This window comes from Lygodium microphyllum, chromosome 19 (genome assembly GCF_053477565.2).
Source record: "Lygodium microphyllum isolate KBCC chromosome 19, Lygodium_microphyllum_v1.1.10, whole genome shotgun sequence".
Classification (NCBI taxonomy): Eukaryota; Viridiplantae; Streptophyta; class Polypodiopsida; order Schizaeales; family Lygodiaceae; genus Lygodium; species Lygodium microphyllum.
The window spans coordinates 4,303,430-4,326,767 of record NC_141153.1 but is presented as its reverse complement, the minus strand read 5'-3'; the positions used below and the strand labels follow the sequence as shown (position 1 = coordinate 4,326,767).

The 23,338-nt window shown below is 36.9% G+C and overlaps 1 protein-coding gene across 4 annotated transcripts in view; it reads right to left on the bottom strand.

The window, feature by feature from the left end:
- Positions 1–692: 692 nt before the first annotated feature.
- The window catches only part of LOC148019508 (uncharacterized), a 102,420-nt gene continuing 79,774 nt past the window's right edge, over positions 693–23,338 (bottom strand). For 3 of the 4 annotated variants that reach the window (XM_087700765.1, XM_087700766.1, XM_087700768.1), the window contains 3 exons: positions 19,880–20,041; positions 1,089–1,151; positions 693–891 (listed from right to left, as the gene is read on the bottom strand). In XM_087700765.1, coding sequence (XP_087556891.1) covers positions 793–891; positions 1,089–1,151; positions 19,880–20,041 — 324 coding nt within the window. In that variant the 3' untranslated portion in view covers positions 693–792. Of the gene's footprint in view, positions 892–1,088; positions 1,152–11,449; positions 11,533–19,879; positions 20,042–23,338 lie in introns of all 4 variants that reach the window. The other variant, XM_087700767.1, reaches the window with a different exon arrangement.

Here is a 23,338-nt window from a genome sequence, read left to right as displayed (position 1 = left end):
ACCAATGCTTTTTTATAGTGTTAGGATAGAGCCATTTATGAAAAATATTTTTGGGTCATCCCCACAAACAATAAAATGCCAACTTTTGGGTGATATCCATCCTATTACTTGCAACAAATAATTCTAATTGATTGATGAATAAAATTATACATACAATCCTATCCTCTAGTGCCAAAGCTTTGCTTGCTAGGAAAAAAGTATTTGATTTTCCATATTTTATGAATCCTATTTGATTTGCATCTATATGCAATGTAGGAGGAGGTTCTTTGTTTATACTCATAAAGTCAACAAAGCATTGATTTTGTGTGTCTTTTAGCTTGTGTTTAAATGAGGCTTGCTAGTTTCATATTTTGCACTCAATTGAGAATTCACCTAATGAGATTGATGTTTGCTACTTTAATTTAGAAGAAAGTAAAAGCTCAAATATGGTGATAATTCTACTTCCAATCAACTACGATTAAATAGAGTAAGGAATATTAATGTGAAAATCACAATATCTGAATGTAGATGTAGAATTGATAAGCATTACTTTGTCTCAATTAAATATATATTATGCTATCAAGATTGAATATGAATGTGATCTAGAAAGTGAAATAAAAACACCAATTCATGCATAGATGTAAAAGGAAAACCACACTTATGTGAAAGATAACAAAACAAGCATATTGATGCTAAAATAGGATATGCTTAGGTGTGAGAAAGCAATCCCAACATATTAACCATCTTTCAAATATTAATTTCAAAATTTTTGTTAAGGAATTTCAATTTGACGATTTACATTGCTAATATATGTTATGTTCCCTGGTTGAGATACTTTCTTGTGCTATAAACTTCTCCCTTTAAACTCACAGTATCCCACTCTGCTTGCAAGAAGCCCTCATATCTTTTGACCTACAATCAATAACACTAAGGTTGTTTTTTTCTCAATTGATCATCAAATTTTGAACAAAACACTCACAACCTAGTAATAGCTTGAAAATTTTGGCAATAGTCACAAGTATTCTAAATACGATCCTTGTAAATGTCTTATCTTTTAATCTTTGCAAGTTAACTAGGCATGTTTAAATGGCATGTAAGAGAGCAATTACCTCCTCTTGTAATGCATGAATTTGCTCAGTTAGATCACCAATTGTTCGACGAAGCCGGTTGATCTACAATCACATGACCAAAAAAGTAAAAATATAGCATTAGAATGGGGATAGACTACAATAAATTTTTTATAAAACATCATCAAGTTACGCATGTACCTAGGGAGTCCATCTTATAGAACATGTAAGATACCATGTGAGTTCAAAAGAAAGGGTGTTATATCTAGTGAAATTTATATGATTATATTTGCAAAAGGGTTTTTTCATTACAATTTGAAAGAAATTCGTAAGTTTAGTAAAGTAAAATGGGTCATTTTAAGGCCTTATAACATGTAAAGAAAGGGTATTTCTTAATATCCTTTGAATGCAAGTTATATATATGATTTCTTATAGTCTCCCCCCTCCCCCCCCCTCCCCCCAAGCACTTGTATGCATATTCATGAAGCTTCTCTTCAAAATCCTATGATAAAATGAGAATTGTGAATGCAAGGTCATAGTTATTGATTCCTCCTTTTTTTCTATTTCAAAACCATTTTCAAAATGACCATGAGTCGATAATGAACCATAATAAAGAAAGGGTTATTACATTGAAAAGTAGAGAACTATTGAGGTTTTCTAAAGCAAGTACAATTTTTGTATCTTGGGCCTCAAGAAATATTCTTTAGAAATGCCTTAAGGGATTGCTCATACATTGGCACACTCATGACTAACTAAGGACATGGGCTTGAACTTGCCACGATTTCCCCTTCATGTATCAATCATCCTCCATGGCTTAAACATAATTTAGGGCCATCAAAAGAATAATAGATAGATCCCATCTAGAGTCATGGTGCCAAAGAAGGGTGACAAGCTTAGAATTCATATGAATTTCCAAAACTTAAAATTTTAAAGGCAAATAAAGATATCTTTACTATGCCTTCCCATTGATTAGTTTCTTCACATAGTTACAAGGCCTGAACTTTGTGAACTACCAAGCACATCATTTGATATGTTATAGTTTTCTATAAAGATTCAACTAGAAATTATAAGTATATGAGTAAGAAGCTAAATCCTTTTGAGTAGCTCAACTCCTTAATCTGCTACAATGGTTTTTCTACTTTAGTCATGTATGCTTTGATTAGCCATGGCTTCTCTATTTAGAAACCAAACATTCCCTTCTAGCAATTATTACCTCCTATTCCTAGACATGGTGAGAATATAAGCTCCCACAAAAGAAGGATTGTGACCTTAGTCTCAATCATGAAACAAAGAATGTTGAGCTCTCAATGTGAGACTTTTGACAAACTCTTATTCTTCCAAGTGTTTCCTATCAAATGTAGAACATGGCTACCTCTTATATAGTTGATATATGCTCTAGCTCCAAGCTTCTCTCTCTCTCTCTCTCTCTCTCTCTCTCTCTCTCTCTCTCTCTCTCTCTCTCTCTCTCTCTCTCTCTCTCTCTCTCTCTCTCTCTCTCTCTCTCTCTCTCTCTCTCTCAGCCCCAAGGAAGTAAAGAAATAAAGAAGGCTCAAATATTGTAGTTGGCTCACCAATATTCTCCCTCTTTTATTTATAGTCCAATTTGCTAAGAGTACAAAACACAACCAAGGTAAAGAAGGTGAGAGGAAAAGAAAGTAATGTTGGGGTAAAGGCCAATGGCCAAAGGTCAAGAAAGTACCCCTTGTATAAATACATAGTATATAATCATATATAAGTGAAGAGAATAAATAATAAGTACACACTATGTAGTCATATATAAGTGAAAATAATTAAGAATAAGGGTATCTAGTGTACCCACTAAAAAATTATTCTCTCTCTCTCTCTCTCTCTCTCTCTCTCTCTCTCTCTCTCTCTCTCTCTCTCTCTCTCTCTCTCTCTCTCTCTCTCTCTCTCTCTCAATCCATTGAATCTACATCCCACTATTGCTTCAACTCAATTGGTATGAGAGTATCTTCTATGGGAGCTCGTGCTTGGAGTGGGGAGCACGAGGAATCAAGGTTTACCACCAAGAGATCAAGGAGTCCTACTTTAATGTGCCCTTTGATCTAAGTCAAATAGGTGCTACAATTAAGGGAGCCATTGAGGCTAAGTTTGGGGGGCTGCCATAGCCTAATTTCCAAGTGTTTGGATAGCCAACAATGGCTAGATACAAGGCAAATCAATTGAATATTTGTAGTGCATAAAGAAAGATTTGTTTCATGGATTGATGTGTGCAAGCATAGGGTAACTTATTTTTGAGAAGCAAGGGGTCAATTTAACAAGTGAAATATGGGATCTACTTAGTCTCACAAGCAAGGAGCCTATTCATTATTATCATATAGAGGTAAAAGGAAGAGATTCCTTGCTATATTAGTATTGGCTTGTTGAAAATGCTAGCTTAAATATCATCATCTGCTACTACTACCTAAGGACACCATTAATGGAATCAAAACCACTACAACTTACCATAGGCCTCGCACATTTCAAGCCACTAAAAAATGGATGGCCACTTGTCCATTGATAAGGATTACTCAACCTTATTAACAAATGCTTAATCTTTGGTTGATAACCACTTTCACATTTGATTAACTTGAACTAGTTTAGTCCACCCAAACCCTTTTCACACTCATCATTGGTTGAAATTAGTTTTTCAAAAGTTGGTTTCACACTCATTTTAAGAGCCATTGATTCTTGAAGATAGAATCACACTATAGTTACCTGCATTAGAACCACTTACATCCAATAGGTTCTATTCACATGGTAAAGCATTGTAACTAGTTATTTTTAAGTTGCATAAGTGGTTTACTTTGAACCAGCTATGCAAGAAGTTGTGTTCACACTCTCAAGGATTGGAACTAGTTTTTTTTAAAGTTGCATGATGCAAAAAAGTATTTTTACACTTGGATGCATGAAAACTAGTTATTTTATTGAATTGGTTAAATTGATTTGTGTTATACTATAAAAAGAACTATTTATTTATTGAAAGACCTAAAATGCAATTTCTATGCAATCTTGTAGGGGTTGTTCTTTATTGGAAAATATATCAACAGATTACCATGCATCCACAAGTTCTTAGAGCATTTTTTGGACATCTAGTTGGGCTATTCGGGCATTGTACTTGCCATTGCTTAGTTATTTTTGTGAGCAACTTGATCTGCATCTTGATTAATCTTCTCGGTTGTGCAATTGATATAGTCTTGGTTGCTTCTGCTTCTTAGTGTGTACCTATTTCAATGGTTATGGCTTCATTATCTGCTTTAAATTACTAATTAAATAAGCTCATTGATCTTTTGTGAAAGAGGAGACATCTGTGTCCATCTAGTTGAATGATTATAACACTATCTTCAACTAGTTTTCCACTCAAAATATTTCTTTTAAGGACTCTATCAAAGTCATGTTTTTCCTTGACATGGCATTGCCTAAAAGTTAGGATGCTTTTAGGATGGCTATGAGCAATTCAATTCCTACTAGGGCTTGATATATATTTATCTTGGCACCACTATTTGGGTCATATGTCTGTAACAAGAATAAAAGTTCTTTCTTGTTTGTAGTATCTTTCTTTTTTTAACTTTTCAAATTTGAGATTTGTGAGCATTGTATGCATGGAAAGTGAGCTTACATATAAGATAAGAAGAAATGATGTGTGTGGACTTATTCTTAAAGTTTCATTGGGAGCAGCATCATATATCATCACTCTTTTTTAGAAGAAGGTTCCTTTTTTGGAAAGATGCAAACTTCTACAAAGAAATTGACTTACCTTATCAATTTTATTGATACTACAAGGAAATTAAGGGCTTATCCTGTTTACAAAAGAAAGTGACATGTTTGATGCACTCCAAAAATTATTGGCTTATATAGAGAATCAATGAAACAAGAAACTCAAATGCTTGAGGATTAATAATGGTGGGGGGTATACCTCTCATATCTTCCAAAACTTTTGTGAGATGCAAGCTAGGAAATATTGAGGTATATAGTCTCATATTCAATAAGATAGATGGGATAGCCACATGTTAAGGTTGACTAGGTATGGAGACAATCATGAGAGTCTCTAGACCTCCACAAAGATATACTCGATCTCTAAATTATGTTATCATGACAAAGTGTAGAAATCCTTCATGTTATGAGGATACTATGTCTAGGGATGATAGTCATAAGTGGAAGAACACTATGTGATTAGAGATGGACTCTTTCATAAAGAATGCAACTTTCTTCACCTTGAAAGTTGGTTCAATGGCGCATGCATTACCATGAAAATGGGTTTATAACTTGAAAGTGTCTCCATCAAATGCATTGCCTAGGTATATGGCAAGATTAGTAGCCAAAGTTTTTAAGGCAAGATTGGTAGCCAAAAGATTTAAGTAGGGGAAGGGTATTGAATTTTATGAGATCTTCTCACCAATAGTCAAAATGATAACACTTTCCACTATGCTTTAATTAGTTACCAAGGAGGACATGGAGCTTATCCAGACAAACGTTAAGATAGCTTTTCTATTGAGGATTTGAGTGAGGATATCCACATACAAGAGCTAGAGGGATTTGCTCTATCGACGAGCAAGGAACAACTAGTATACAATGTTTACAAAAGTCTATATGGAATAAAACAAGCTACAAGGGAGTGCTACCATAATTTTGATACTTTTATGAGGGCCTAGGGATATATACACAGTGAGGTAGATTATTGTCTTTCATAAAGAAGACTAGGATGGTAGTCTTATGATCTTGACCATTTATGGGGATAACATGCTTGTTGCCAAGGGGTTTTATTGGACATGGATTCATTGAAGAAGAGGTTGCATGAAACCTTCAACATTAAGGATTTGGGGAATGCATACAACATATTTGTTGAGATTGCAAGCTCAACACGTGCAGACATTGATGACGGACTGCTTAGTTAGATGGGTTTGCATGTCTATACTTAGCATGTCGGTGATCATTATGATCATCACATGGCCACTAACTTATCACTTGTTATATTTGGTTTATTGCACCTACCTACAACTAGCATAGTTATAGTACCAGTCAATTAACATAGTTAGTTATGCATTGTTTGACTTAATAGGCCACTTTCTTTTATGTTGTATCTTATTTATACTTTGTGTACATTGTATTGTGTGTGAAAGAAGAAGAAGAAACCAACAAGAAAACATTTTGGCCTCCATCTCTCTTCATGTGTTCTTGCATGACCTTTCTCTTGTGTTTATGGTGTGTGTTTGGCATAGTAGCTCAAGCAAGTTCCCTCACTGCGTTATTTGTGGCATGGTATCAGAGTGGAGCCACTAAGAGAGGCTAGTTTTGAATGTTGAAGTAAATCATAAGAAGTAAGGATTCGAGAAAGCAAGCAACAAGTAAGAAACTCTCCCATTCTTCCACTCTTTCTCTTAGATAGTACACGTGGAGGCACTAAAAGCAAGGTAGAACAAAAATCTCAAATTGCTATGAAATTTGGTGAGTGAGTAGAGCATCCGATATTTTCCAAATAAACCCTTTACGGTATGCACTATTTTTTGGGCCATCTAAGGCCATTTTAGGCCCCATTTGAGACCCACAAGGTTGTAGACAATAATTTCAAGATGTACTATAATTTCTATTGTGTCGATTGAAAGTGGATGTACAAGTTATAGATTTTGAATCTATAGGTTTTGAGGTGTTTGTCAAGAAGCAAACACGAGCTTTATCTGCTAACAAGTTACAAATTGTTGAACACTTGGTGAAAAGGGCTACTTGATGTATTACTATATACTTAATATAAAAGGTTGCAAAAAGCTTGCTTGTTATTTTCGTGTCAAGTTTGTGATAATGGTACAAAAAAGTGAAAACCCCATCATTGAGAAGTTGGACAAGAACAACTACCCATCATGGAAGTTTCATGTGACTACACAAGGATTAAAGGCATTGAGAGAATGGAATGCAAAAGACAAACATGTAATATATTGGCTATTTGTAGTCATTGATAGTACTATGTTGGGGCATATAAAAAATATAAAAACTTCACATGCAACTTGGACAATCTTTGAGAATATATTTGTAGTAAACACAAAGGCTTTAAAAGATTAAATTCAAGCAAGAGTTGAATACCTTGAAGAAAGAAAAGATGTTTGTAAATGAGTATATTTTAAAGATGAGAAGCATTGCAAATCCCTTAGAAACTATTGATTCAATACTTGATTATGATGATTTAGTTTTATCTACTTTGGGTGGCCTTAATAATAAAAAGGCTTGAAAATCATTTGTCACTTCTGTATATGTAGATAAGTTTTTTCCAATTTTTGATGAGTTGGTATCTCTCATGATCATTGAAGAGATCAACATGTAGGGTAAATCATCTAAAAGAATTGGTGAACAAGTCCAAGTATATTACTCAACTTCAAGAAGGGGACACGATAGATCTTCTTCAAGAGACCATGGCATGGGATGTGCTAGAGATAACAAGCAAAACATGTTAAATCAACAATTTGGTGAAATGCAGGTTTTAGGAGGCCATGAAACTTTGGAGCCAGGAAGAACTCTAGAGGAAGAGATGGAGGGTAGAATAGATATTCTAGTGATTTTGGTATTATTTATCATTATTGTGAAAAAATAGGTAATATTGTCTCCTAGTGTTATGCTAAGAAGGATGTTATTCACAGTGGTAAATTGTAGTAAGGAAACTATGCATCATCTTTATGTGACAAAATGAAGATAAAAATGAGTATCTATTTGTTATGTAACATATGATGAATGTTGTTATAAGATATGTGATACCTAATGATGTATGGTATGTTGATTCAAGTGCATCTAATCATATGACTAGCCACAATGAAGGATTTGGAGAGATACATGATTTACTTTATGTTATGTATAGATGAGTGATGATTCATATTACCCAATTTCATACATTGAAAATGTTTCCTTGTCCTTGCATGATGGTTAGACAAAGAGTTTGTTAGATATAATAAATGAGCTATCCATCAAAAGTTTTTAGTGTCTATTGGCCATATGCTAGAGCAAGGGCTATAGGTTCAATTTAATGTGAAATGTCATTTTGTGGAAGACTTTAGTGATAAGTATAGGTTGGTTACAAAAGGAAGTAGAGTTAATCTCATGTTCACTTCAAATGCTAAAATTTTTACTATGAATGCTACTACTATGTATACTAAAGACAAAGGAGTGATTGCAACATTGAAATACGGCACAAATGTATTGGACATGCAAATGTGCAAATGATAAAATTAATACAATCCAAGGGTTTGGTTACAAGGTTGCCTATTTTTAGAGTTGCAGAGCTTCATAGAGTGTTTGAAGCATGTCAATTTGGTAAGCAAGAAAGAAAACATTTTTCACATGATAGAGATGTGAGCAAGAATATACTTGATGTTGTGCATACAGATGTTTGGGGGTCTAAACAAAACATATCTCTTGGTGGTAGTAAATGTTTTGTCACATTTATTGATGATTGTTCAAGAAAGTTATATGAATGTATTTTATGAAGGAAAAGAGTGATGTATTTGAGCACTTCAAAACTTTCAAGGCTAATATTGAAATAGAAAAAAGCTTGAAAGTTAAGTTCTTGAGGTCAAATAGAGGGGAGAGTACCTCTCTAATGAGTTCAATGACTTTTTGAGATCACATGGGATAAAGAGACACATTACTTGCACATATAACCTCTAGCAAAATAAGGTTTTAGAAAGAAAAAATATGCATATTGCAGAAGTTGTATAGGCATTGATGACTAAAAAGGATTTGCCAAAATATTTTTGGTCTAAAGCTATTCATAATACTGTCTATATTATGAACATAACTCCCATAGTAGCAGTTCATGGGATGATCCCCAAAGAATTATTTATAGACAACAAGCTCGATGTGTCACACTTGAAAGTATTTTGTTGTATTGCATATGCTTATGTGCTACAAATTCATACTAGTTTGGGTGAAAAATCTTTTGATATTAGGTGTTTGTTTCGAAAAGCCAAAGCTTTCATAACAATCTTATAGATCACATTAAGCATTACGAGTAGCCTCCATTGGTCCAATTGAATCAAATTTAACTCTCCTAGGAATCAATTTGATGAATCCCTAATTTGCAAACCTAGGAATTTCTTCGATTCTCGAAACTTCATTAGCATAGTCACATATGTCATGGCCATAGATATCCCATATGACCTTGCAAAACTTTGTTGGGAGTCCATGCCTATGGGGAATCTTGGCTTTCTTCATTTTCTTCCTTCAAAACATGTTGAGAAAACTAAGGGGATGAGTAGTACACCTCATTAGGGAGAGAGCATTTGCATAGGGCCAAAGACTCTTGTAGTTTCCTATCATAAATGTTTTCTTTTGTAGGTTGTGGTGAGCAACTACTATTGAGTAGAGGTGCTTGACGAATGTCTAAGCAATAGAGAGGCCATTTGTTTGGAGGTGTCCTTCCTCACCTTGGATAGCCATAATGATCTCTTTTTGTTGCTTAAATTTTAAACATTGGAAGAAGGGTATAGCTAGGGCATCACCATCTATATCCCATCTTGCCTTTAGTGGCACACTATTATACTTTAATATAATCCTCAACTTCTTGTAGGAATGACATAGGATAGCTATTAATAGGATGCAAAGTAATAATATTTAAGTAATTTTTTTTACAATCAAGAATATGATACATAGAAACCTTTCTTTTTTTAGCTTTAATCACTCCATAGTTTTTACATAATCAAATCATGGCCCAGATCATGCTATAATTTGACGGCTAGTGATGAAGTAGGGAATCTTGCTTGTTGCAAGACCTTTTTAGACTCTTTCACTTTGTTCTTTCAAAAGCAAGTATCATAGGCCAACATCATGCTTGCAAATGACTATAGGCACCCTGAAATTTCCATTAGTGGAATTATTCTAGTTAGTGAGAACCTCCAACTTAGTATTAGGACCAATAATCCATCCTCCCTAATTTATGACCATTTTGTCAAGTCAAGCAACCCTCTAAGCATCTTTGCAGGTGATTATGCCAAGCAAAAAGACAATCAATTGAATCTTGTACAATTGTCCAAAGATCAACTAAATCATGGGTGGCAAAGGAGGTGCCAACTAACCTTTCTTTCCATATCATAGCACTCTCTATTTAGGATCTATTGCCTAATATTCACCTTATCATGTTCCAATCCTCCATGAAGAATATGGCTTCATAAGAAACCTATCCTAAGAGAACCCCATCTTTGGGCGCTACTACCGATGTGTTAAAAGGGCATACACCAAAAATAGAGAAATTTCTCACATGCCAATCATGAATGAGATGGCAATTGGCTTCATCCTTTCACATTCCCCTTTAGATGTAGGTAAAGCTCCTCTTCTTTGATGATGATCATTGTACCTCCTTCTACAAGCTTGATCTCTTGAAACCAAGGAGACCATGCTTTCTATAGTAAAATATTTTCTTACAAATGATATTCCTTGTCTCCAAACAAATATATTTGGTATTCCATGTTTAAAATGAGTTTTCTTGCAAACTTATTCATATACAAATTCAATATCATCATCCTCTCCATCCATTATAGAATTTATGTTTTGATCCACCAAAAGAAGATGAGCTTATTTGGAGTAAAGGTATACTTTTCATTCATCACTAGATTTAGATAGTAGCATGTCCTCCTTACTTCTCTTATGCTACACTTTCTTCCATTCAGCTTGCAGCATGAGGGTGTCTTGTCCTTCTTGTCTTTGTTTGCATGTTCTTGTGATGGTGCCATCCTTCAAGCTTGATTGCGGCTATGATTTTGCTATTTTAGCCACTAGTTTTGCTATTTGAGCTTTTGATTGTCTTTGCATATGCTTGATGACTAACTAGGTAGCTTCATTTTTCCTTCATCTTTCGAATGCACGTCTTGAGGGGCAAGCCTTGGCATGGTCATTTATTTTGTGGCATAGGTAAATGGAAACTTGGGGAGTAGATAGATTGAATGTCCACCAGGATGTTGAAACTCTAGCATGATAGCCTTCCAAGAAATCAAGTATCTTAGCCTTGTAGTCCCATAACGTGCATGCTTTCTTCTCAAATCAATGACACCATAAAAGTAGTAGGTACATGGAGTACCTTCCCCAAAGCCTAAACCAAAGATGCAACCTCAAAATTCATCCAATTTGGGAGACCCAAGAATGTGATTCAAAAAGAGAACTATAATGAGACTATCATTGGGAGAGAAATGAGATGACCAATGCATCACACATGCATATTTATTTGTGTATCCCACTGAGGATGCCAAGATGCAATTGCACTCTATTTTTGAAGAGACCAAGGTGACATAAAATCTTCAACCAATAGATCTAAATTACTAAAGCATTAGATGAGCTTGATATGTTTGCAGAAACTAAGATGCAAACTCAATCTCAAGGGGATATGCGTCATGAAGAAGAAATAAACCCCCAATAGTAAGAAATCCCCATACCTTTTCTTGAGCTTGTTGAGGGAGAGGTGGTGCCATGTTAGGATGCCAACAATGCCTTTTCGCCTATCCCCCTTCCAACTCTCCTTGCAAAACATCCATTAAATTTATCTCTTTATCACTACTTTTGTAATCAAGACATTTAAAAAAGTTTAAAATGCACAATTCTCCCAAAATTTCATCTTTGTGTCTAGGTGTAGCATCCTTTTACCTTTACATATATCCTACACTTTGTATTTAGATTTGTTTTTGCTGTAGTATTTCATATTATTTGACTAATTTTTAGGGCCCTATGGTGGCTTGTCAAGTGAGGTTGAGAGAAAGAAAGGGAATATCACATTGAGCGAGGTGTTCATCGAGGGATTTGCAAGTTATAAAATGTTCTCAAGGAAAATAAATTTACATTTCTATTTGCAATCTTTATTGGGAATTTGATCTTATTTAAACTAGAAGCAAGTTGGAAAGTAGCCCAATGCTTTTAGTTTTCAAGGCTAAGAGAATGACTCTATTTTGTATGTAATAACCTATTATCAGGTCAACTCCTTAGCTATAAATGTTTCTAAAGATGGGCTTGCTCTTTGAAAGATATAGAGCACACTAACACCTTGAAATTTATTTTTTTCTATAGTTGACCTTTCCCCCAAGGTCAATGGTAGGGTGGAACAAAAAATTTATCTTCCTATATCTCCATCATCAGCCATCTTACTCATTGTCTTTCCATCTTTCTCGTTGGAAGTGTTGTAGGGTGACAACCACCACTTTGTGTCTTCCTCACAACTAGCACATGTGGGATGCTCTAAATCCTCATAACCTACTGGCTACTCCATATGCACCTCTTTTTGTATTTCAGCATGCAAGAAGGCATTCTTTACATCCATTTTCTGCAAACTCAAACCTTTGGTTTTGTTGCCAAAGCAATCACACATTTAAAAGATGCCATCCTAGCAACTAAATTGAATGTCTCTTCATAATCTATGCCATATATTTGAGCATAGCCTTTTGGAACCAACCTAATCTTATACCTATTAACATAACCATCTACGTTATGCTTAGTTTTGTAGACCCACTTATAGCCAATAGCTTGGTACTATATCCTAAGTCTTATTGACCTTTAAAGCAACCATCTCCTCATCTATTGCTACATCCCAATGAGCATGAGCAACAACATCCTCAAAAAACGTGGGCTCGACATCCTCAACCACCTTTACTATATAAGTATAATGGTAAGCTACATAACCTTCAAAACCAAATAGATATTTGACCCTACTAGACCTACATACCACTGGATTACTTAGTGGAGCCTTTACATTACCATGTGCTCTCTATACACCTAGTGTCCTGACTAAAGGAATACCAAGTCATTATCCAAACTCTTCAAACCACTAAAATCTCTATAAAATCCCAAATGACTAGCAGATGCATCATTACCATCGAACACTTTTTTCTTCCCTTTGTCTTTACCTGTAGTACTTGTAGATGCACATGAAGGTGTGGGGCTGCTTCTCTCCCAGACCAAGGGCTAACTATAGATATAGTACCATATGATGTTTCTGGTCCACTAAGGCTCTCTAATTCTTACTTTTCTATCTACACATAACTATCATGATCATCATCCAATGCATCACCACTAGATGCATATCAATTGCTCATCTCATAAAAAATAACATTCTTGCTCACTCTAAACTCACATGTGTTAGGGTTATATAAAAATGATACCCTTTCTACTCTAAAGGGTATCCAATGAAAAAATATTTTTCAATCTTTGGATGAAGCTTCTTTCATTTGGAAGTTCATCCATGATTCGATCTTAGCATGATGCTCTCTATGGACTTGGCATTAGAGAGAGATGGTCACCTTTTCTTAGTGAATATGGATTTTGAAGAGGCTTATAACTAGGTTAGTTAGAGATTTATTCTTGAGGTGTTGAAGCTATTAGGATTTGGCTAGCAATTTTTGTCATGGTACTTGCATTATTTGAGTAGTGATATGATTGTATTAAGCATCAATGAATACATATTACATGACTTTCTACTAGCTATATCAACTAGAAAAGGGTGTTCTTTAGCCCCATTTAATTGCTATTGTCACTGACCTTTTGAGAGTGATTCAATTTAGACTACGGACAGATGATTTGAGAGGCTTCTAGCTCCCTAATGGATCTTAGTTCTATACACAACTATTTGGTGTTGACAATTCAAACTTCCTAGAAGAGAAGAAAGAGAATCATGCTAGGCCATTGGATGATGTTCTAGCTCTATCATCAGCAAAGTGAAGATGGAGATGATCTATCTCTCTTACAATAAGCATGGGAATTGGCTCTTTGAGTATGATTTCAAGATGATCATGTTGGACTCCAAGTAGTTAGGCTGGCCATTGGGAGTGAGAGTTAACTTCTAATAAAGATTCACTTACTTGATAGATAGACTATGTCAATGAATAAGTTAAGCACAAGACTCTTTCTACATCAACATAGTCGGTGAGACAACCATAACCAATTGTATATTGGGACCCTTGATCATTTTTATCTCTATTGTATGCCCATTCCCTAGGGAAAAAAGGAAGCATTTGATGGAAAGTGCTTAAAAATCCCAATAGAAATGGTGGGACAAGTATCAAAGTTTCAAGCTTGAAAAGCAAGGTTGAAATGGTGCGATAAGTATGAAAGTTTCAAGCTTGAAAAGAGGCTTGAAATGGTAGGACAAGTATGAAAGTTTCAAGCTTGAAATACAAGTACTTCAAATGGTTGAAGGTGCTTAGAAGAATCTGAACAAGGGGAATAAGTTCCTTGATTTTAAATTTTCCATCAAAATTCCTCAGTTAGAGGTAGCTCTCAAAAGTTGGTGCAAGACTAGCACTCTTTAATCCATGCTATTTGGATTTTCCTATATACTTTTAATGACATGAAAGCACATGTTGCAAAGAATCTTAAGCTACCTAAGAGTCTGAAAAGCAAAGGTTTGTCTAGATGAGGTGATATGCAAGATGTTAACAAGATGGAGCCTTCACCCTTAGAAGATCCAGCTAGGCAATTCCCATGGTGGGATCAAGAAATAAGTTTTCTATAGCAAACACTAGCTCAAAGAATGAGGAACATCATACCCTAATGGCACAATAGTGTGCTTACCCACTAAAGTCCTTTGTTAGCAATAGTGGCAAGCAAATGCTCAATCTCAAAACCAAAAAATACTTTGATAGAAACAACAATGATTTTTTCTTGAAGATTATGAAGGAGTTGAAGAACTACTTTTCTAGCACTCAAACAAGAACTTGGAAATTCAATTGCGAAGAGGAATGAAAGTGCGCTCCCTTGCTTAAGCTAAATCTTTTGCTTTAGAAGGTTACAAGTAGAAAGTCCCCAACAAAAGACAAACTCTCCAAACTCAAGAAATCTTTTTTGTACATGTGCTCTCTCAAAAGAGTCTATACTGCATTTTTTCTAGTGGTGCACTTTTGTAATCAAAATTTTTCTCCTAGAATGCTTGCTCTACTAAATATTTTTTGTATTATTCCATGTGCTCTCTCAAAAGAGTCTATATTGCACTTGTTCTAGTAGTGCACTTTTGTGATCAAACTTTTACACTCAGATGAAGAGAATGCTTGCTCTACTAAATTAAACTAACATTTCATCCTAGAAAAAATGAAATGGAATAGGGAATTGATGATCTTTCATTAGTCAAAAGCTACATGAATCCATTGCAAAGTACAAGAAAGTGCAATATGTAACAACTAATGCTAACTAGGAGATCTTCTTGGATTTCTAAAAAATGAGCAAAAGTATTTACAATGGAACTAGGTCCCCCTATTATAATCCTAAAACAATACTCCCTATTTACACTCTCTTCTCCAATTATTATCTTTCCAAATTAATAATGGAATCCTTCATCCTTTGTTGTCCTTTGTTACAGACCATACTCTCCTGATATTGCATTGTCCTTAGAGCTTAAATGATGGAATTAGAGGAATTCCATAAAGAACTGAAGTACAAATAAGTCTATTGAATGGAAGCATAAGACGGTGAGTAGCTCTCATGAGAAATAAGGTTCACAAATATGGAAAAACTATAGAAAACCTAAGGGGTGCTGTCCAAAATAGGGCTGTAAGAGAAAAATGGTGTAACTTTGGATGGAGATGTCCAACTCAGGCATATGAGGTATAACAATAAAGTAGACATCATAGGGTATCCATTCATGTCATAAAATTCCAACTTTGATAAAGATAGTACAAATATTTTTATGATAAAGAATTATTACAACATATCTGCATATACACCTTGGATATATCTAACACACATGTTAAATGCTTTCTAGACATGTACCCATGTGGATACTGACCAAGATCTTCATTACCATGCAAAGTATGTGAAATAAAGCTTTGGCCACCCCTATATCCTTGAGATTGGTACATACCATCATTGTGGGGATAGGTACCCTGAATCAGGTTGTTGATACTTAGAAGTAGTACAACCACCTTTGTTTGCTAACTTTGAGGTAGTTGTACTTGTTGCAATTGTAGTTGTGATTGGGTTTAGACTCGACTTTGAGATGAGAGTTACAATAATTAACTCATAGACCTACATCTGTGAATAGATTCAAGTTAGACATACCTTACTATTAGAGAAAGAATCTTACCAAGTTGGAAAATTAGGAGCATATGTAGATTAAGAAGTAATAATGGATGAAATATTAGCCACTTGCAGCTACATTGACCCCGTGGGGGAATAAGTTTGATGTTGCCTCAACATTGTCAAATAAGACTTTCTACTTTTCAACAAGCCCAAGCTTTGTCATGCCAACCACTTGTATTTCCCTCCAAGATGATTCCAATCCAATGTAGTAGCCTCAAAATTCCAAGTATAGTTGTGTAGTTGACGTCAATTGAGGCAACTAAAGTTGATCTATGATCATGGAATCGGATTGAGATAAATCCCCATAGTTTGCAATTTTAGTGACATGCGGTATCTCCCATTGGAGTCACATCCCCTCTTGCATTGAACATTAGCATTGCACTTGTAGGAGAAAATGACACAATCTATTGTCTTGTAAAATCTACAGTTATTACTATGTCATTAATTTTGCTACAAATGTTGCAATGGGAATCAAAGAGGATGTGGGTGAAGTAGCAACTTATGTAGGTGCAAGTTTCTACCAACCACTCGAAACTTACTGATAGGAGAGAACTAAAGAATTGGTGAAGCACTCAGAATCATGTGGAGGCTGCTTCTGCCTCTTTGATGTATTGATTCTTGAATAAGATTCAAGTCATGAGTCCACACACAGTCCTAGTAAGGTTTCAATAAGGATTCAATGGCAATTAGATATGATAGGGTATTAAGGGCTAAGGGGAATGAGAGAGAGTGTAGTTGCTACTGAAGTTGTCCAATTTGGGGATTTTATATCAACCTTTATCAATAAAATTTGAGATATAGTGGAGCCCTCTAGTGCATGTGGCATATGTTGGGAACCTCTCTTCCTTGCAGTCACATTCGAACTTTTGCAAATGAATTGAGGTCTAAAATAATAGTTTCTTGGAGAGTTAAGAGATATCTGAAATGAAGGAAGATCTACTCATCTCTTATTGTATAAGCACTCAGTCGGTCTTAGAAGGTTAATAACACTCAAATTCTAGTTTTTAGAATCCATTTGTATAGATTTTGTTGTGTGTTAGATGATGAAAGCTATTGATTATTCACCCAAGTGTCTAAATGTGCAATAAAAGTAGGCCTAACACTTTTTCATGACCATCTATGATACAAGCACTCTACATTCCTTGAATTCCTAGACTTGTACTACTACCTTTAAGATAATGCAACAAGAATAATGTTGGTTATTGGCTTCGTGACACAACACTCTTTTGGTGAAGATTCAGGAGGTAGTCTCATTTGCTAGACATTTAAGCTAATGCAACGAGAATAATGTTGGTTATTGGCTTCATGAGACTACACTCTTTTGGGGAAGGTTCAGGAGGCAGTCCCATTTGCTAGACCTTTAAGCTAATGCACTAATAATAATGTTGGTTATTGGATTCATGACATTACACTCTTTTGGTGAAGGTTCAAGAGTAGCAGTCTCCTTTACTAAACCTAGAGGCTTTTGCATGTCATTATGTAAAGAAGGCCTTAGCAAGCTACTCAAAGGCTTGTGATGGATGTGCATTGGCTACTTTTGGAGCTTGTACTTGAGATCTTCAAAGATCATGGTTTCAGTGTATTCAATTATTCTATCTTGTGATTTTGATACTCTTATTGTGCCCCCCATGATCCTAACAATGAAAGGCTTGAGGATTGAGATGAGTGAACAAAAATTCCCTATTCTGATGCCACAAAACGCAATGATTGGGATGAGAATGCTCCTATGAAGATTCAAGATCTAGATGCTATGAAAATAAAACATTGAATTCAATGGAAATGGAGATAAATCTACTCTTGCTTGCCTATAAAATGGCACAACCACCTGCATATTTAAACAAGTGGAGGCGGCTACAAAACTGCTTTAACGATAATATATCTTCAACTTAGGCTTATTCAATAGGTTGTCCTTGTAGCCAAGAAAGCATCTCTCCATGTTAATATGCTGCCAATAGACTATCAACATAACAAGAGCCATGTAATAAAGCTCTTAGAGCTTGAATCAAGAAGCAAAATAGAAGTTGAGGCCTAGAATGTAGGGCAAAATGCACCAAATTTGTAGAGCTATACACAAGGCTGATTCTATTCAAAATGGTTATGAACAAGCTCCATTTGGCAAGAAGAATCAAGATAATTAAGGTATTTTAGCCACCATGAAAGCCCTAGGGAAGAGGTTTGAGTGAAATTCTACTATGAAACCTTGCTGAAGGGCTCAAGAAAAATGAGAAAGAAGAATGAAACCCTACTTTCAAAAAATAGCAGGTCTTTTAGTATCCTCCAACCTCTTGTAGCCCCATTTGGATCACATGCCTTCAAAATACCATTCAAAAATGGTCGTGACCTGCTAAAATGGCAAGAAGATCACCATTTTTTCCAAGATTTGCTTGAAATGGTCTCAAATCTAACCACAATAAACTTTAGAAGTCTACCCCATCTATACTAGTCATAATAACCAAAATCTAAGAATCTAGTTACTTGTCCTAACGACTACCACCATATCTAAGCGTGAAAATGACTTCATGACACAACCTAAAACTAATCTTCAATACCAATGAAAAGAAGGTTTGTCTCTACTGAATTATACTAACATTTACTCCTAGAAAATATGAAATAAAACAAGAAATTGATTATCTTCCAATCCATGAATCCATGGCTGCTACAAAGGAAAGTACAAGATGCAAAGACTAATGCTAACTAGGAGATCTTCTTAGATTTACAATGGCACTAAGGCCCCCTTTTATACTCTTGAAAATACCCCATATTTGCACTCTCTTCTCTAATTATTGTCTTCTTTCCAAAATTAATGGCTCCTTCATCCTATGTTGTCCATTATATTGGAAGAAGATCAAGTCATGGTTCCATGGAGGAGGCCATAAAGCAAGCATACCTATGAGACTAGCACTTTTTGGGGACTCCTTGAGTTTTGAGCTTGTTCTACTAGTGGAATGTGGCAACAACTATAGTAATCTTGAGTCTTTGGAAGGATAGAAATAGAGTCCTCTTACAAAATTTCCCCAAGAACATCTATTGGATAAATTTGTAGTTGAGTGTACTAGGGAAATACTTGCCCTTTTGAAAAGCTTTAGAAAGTGTTCATATACCTTTAAGGTTGGATACACTCTTCTTAGCAAGACTAGAGTTAAGTGATTTTTTTTTCTTGATGCATCTATATGATGTTGTTAACATCATTTTTTACATCAATGTTTATCTATTTTTCATTAAAATAGAGGATTTTGATGAGTCTACTATTAGCTTTTTACTTTTGTTCTGTGATATTACAATGTTGACTAATGATGTGAAGTTCTTTAGCAAACTATTGATTGAAGACCAAGCAAGATTTGTAGTACATTCCCTTCTTTGCTTTTCACATTACTTGTCCCCCATGGTGTTGTTTTTGTGACCCATCAAGCTACACACTCCATGGTGTGTTACACGTGTGAGTGACTTGCCTTAATTCACATATAAAATTTACTTGCACATGGCATGGCTCTAAGAAAGCAAGGTTATTGATTAACATTGTGCCACTAAGACTACACAAAGGAGTTGTTTACATGAGCAAGCTCTTCAATACCACTTTTCAAAGTTTTCATCGCAAACAGGAAACTATTGCACGACACATTGGTGGGTTTTCAATTCTTCTCAACTGGGAACAAATAGAACTGTCAGATCTTATTTCAGAGGTTCGTTTCCATGGCTAATATAAAAACAGCATAAGAATTTGAAGGTATTGCAATGTTAATGGGTGGCTCCTTAAAACACACAGGAAACGTTCGAATGACTAATTGGAAGGTAGAAGAAAATCAGCTTACAGTTAGGCGTTGTAAGGAGTCCTTCTTAAAATGGTCTTCGGATATACTGGCGATCTTGCTCCTTAGCTCCTCCATCTCGTTTCGTTCTTTCTTACTGGGAAGGTGTGATAACAGCTTCGCTTGTTTCTCAAGTCTGGATCTCTCTCTCCGCAATCGTCGCGTCTAATTTGCCACATCGAGGACAAAGCATTCTTAATGCAACACTCTCATCGTTTGCATTACATAACCTAGCTATAACTGCTACTATTTACTACATGTGTTAAATGCTATAATTGGGCCTCCAAAACTTTGAAGATACAAATATTGCCATTAGATGATTATCAAGATTAGAGTGAGCTACACGTTCTTTTGTGTGGAGTATGATTAATACAACTGTCATGATGATGAAGAAAATCAGTGAGGTACAGGTTTTTTTGTGTGGAGTATGATCTCTTTAATTATCACGATGATGAAGAAAATCAATTATGTATACGTCTTTTTGTGTGCACATGATGAACGTGCTGATAGTTAAGACCTTTTGTTGAACTCGGGGTAGTTGAAGATGTTAGCTCGTTGTGGAAAGACATACTTTTCAACGGAGGTTAAAGAGCTTGTCCATGGAAAGTGTGAAAGGGTGGGATGGACAACCTAAAGTTCACTTTTTAGGTTTTTGTAAAAGGCTTCCCTGGACACTTTTTTGGCAACTACAAATATCCTTGCCTAGAAAGAATAGGGACTAAAAGAGTGTCCGCGCTCTGATGTGAATCCAGCCATACTGCTACCCCCCCAATGGCACTTAGATATAGAAATCTATAATGGAAGGGTCATCCCTAATTTTTTCCTACCCTCTACTACATATTTTTTCCACCTTTGCATGCTGCCTGTTAGGAGTAGAGGCACTTCCACCTAGCCGATCGTGTATTACTACATTGACAATACATGCGCCTACACATTGCAGGTAGCGGGCGCCCATCACCGTCACTTTATTCTTTATTCTTTTAGTGACAGATGAATAAAGGGAAGGCCGGTCACACATTGTGACTATTGGAGTTCCCACATTGTGAGTCTCTCTCTCTCTTGCCCTTGCTCTCCCGTGCAAGCTTCGATCCTTCTCACCTTTCAACTGGTATCAGAGCATGGTTGCTTGAGCATTCAAGCTTGGTCGGTGACTCCTTCAGCATTCATTTGAATCCCTACACCATTGGTTCTCACTCTTGGCAGCTATATTCAACTCCTTCAAGCTCCCGATCACTCCCTGGCTTCCCGAGCACCTACTATCAAAAGATGACATACCAGCGAGGCAGTAGGGTTGGCGGGGAGGAACACGGAGTGAACTTGGCAAACATGGAGAAGAGAAGAGAAGAGAGAAGAAACTCTGATAAATGGAATGATGAAGTTCTGAATCATGGAGTGAATGTGATACAAGGGAACAAGGGTGCTGTAGCACAAGGAAGATGATGAAGACAACCACGAACCACGAACCACAATGTCCTCCTGAAGAGGTGTGAGGGTAGTGGAGAGGCTGGAGAGAAGAGGTGACGGATTGAATATATCAGCCGTAAGGAATGAATGAGAGTGTGGCCTATAAATAGGCATAGTTAGTCTAGTATGGTGCCCCTTTTTGGGATTGCAAACCCTAAACGAAAAACACAGAAACACAAAGACACAAACTGCGGGTGAAGGGTTTCTCAACACCCCCTCTCAGGCCCAAAAAGGGAAACAAGAGAAGAGTGAGGTGGAGATGCAATGCTACATGTTGAAGAATGCTCATGCAGCAGGTGCCACTTGAATAGTGTCCCTTGTGGGGAAATTGTTCACTTGCCCAAGCGCCCTAGTACAAAGACGATGAAAACATGCAATGCATAGGAGGAATGTCGGACTTTGTGTGGTGCCGAGAACCATAAGGATATGCCCATACTTGATCTCGGGAGGTGGCTCCATGCTAACCGAGTGACGAAGGCAAGAAGAGAAGAGGAGAAAGAAGATGTAGAGAATCCCTAAGATCCAAGATTTCCATCGGAAAGGGAACCTGCAGTAAAGACCAATAGACAAAGTGAACTAGAGAACCTGAAACACAACCTCGTGAGAGAAGCCACTAGCTCCGTGCATTCATGTTGGAAGGAATACGAAGGCCTCGTCACCAAGTTGTGACTGAACCTTCGAGGTCCCGATCTAGGTGGTACTTGAAGATCCTGGATATCAGTAGAAGAGATGACTAGTCGAAGACACACCCCAAGAAAGTAGAGGATGGGTGAAGAGCTTTATGTGGAGTAGGTTCCCCCTTTGAGGTGGGAGGTGGAGGGGCCCCCACTGAAGTTGAAGAAGAAGTAGATGCCCCCTCTGAGGGCAAAGAAATAACACCCCCCTCTGAATCCCCCTCTGAAGTAGATAGGGAATTCAAAAACTCATGGATCACGGACTCCGAAATGCCTCATGATAAAGGAAGTGCTGTTGGTCGTATTGAAGAAGGTATTTGGGGTGTCGAAGAGCTCCAAGAGGTAGCCTCTCGAACCTGAGTAGTCGAGGGTGGGGAAGGGTGGGACTCAGAATGAGCAAGAGCTGGGCAATAGTTGCTATCTCTTAGTGAAGGAGACTGGGTAGCTGAAGAAGAGGAAGGAGTCGAGTAGCCACTGTCTCTCAAAGGAGTAGACTGACGAGGAGACGGTATCAAACAATCACTGTCTCTCGATGGAGCGGACTGCAGATCCATAGGTTGTGGAAGCCATTGTACCTGAAAATAAGTGGGAGAAGACTACCGCTGGCATTGCGATGATCTCTAGGAGGTCGTAGCGCTAATCGATCCTCCATGTGCTCGAAAGGACTTAGTGCGCATCGGATGTGTCTTATTGCCTTGAGCATAGTACTCTGATAGCCAATGCAGAACGATCTCTATGGCCAAAAAAGGAGAGGTGGCACAAGGAGTGCCTAGTGGAAGACACATATACTCCGGGGTGGGGGGGTGGGGAGCAAAGGTCAAAGTCGGCAAGCATCGATGGTGTGTCCGGTGATGCCACAATAGGAGCACCTAGTAGTCTGGTCATCTGTCGGTAAAGAAAAGACACATATACTTTGGGGTGGGGGGGTAGGGAGCAAAGGTTGAAGTCGGCAAGCATCGATGGTGTGTCCGGTGATGCCACAGTAGGAGCACCTAGTAGTCTGGTCATCTGTTGGTAAAGAAGCCATGGATACCAGTGTGCCTTACTGAAGAAGGAAGAGGTCAGCCACCATGAACCACGAACTGCAATATCTGCCTCAAGGGGTGTGAGGGCAGTGTGAAGCACAAACTGCAATGTCTGCCTCAAGGGGTGGGAGGGTAGTGGAAGGGCTAGAAGTGAGCTGCCAGTGGGAGGAGGATGTGACTAGTAGTAAGAGATTGCAACCAGTAGAAAAATGCAGATGAGGAGAGAGAAATACTAAAAATGCAAGCATGATAGCCTACAGGTGAGAGAATGACTAAAAATGTAGGCAGCATGTGAGAGA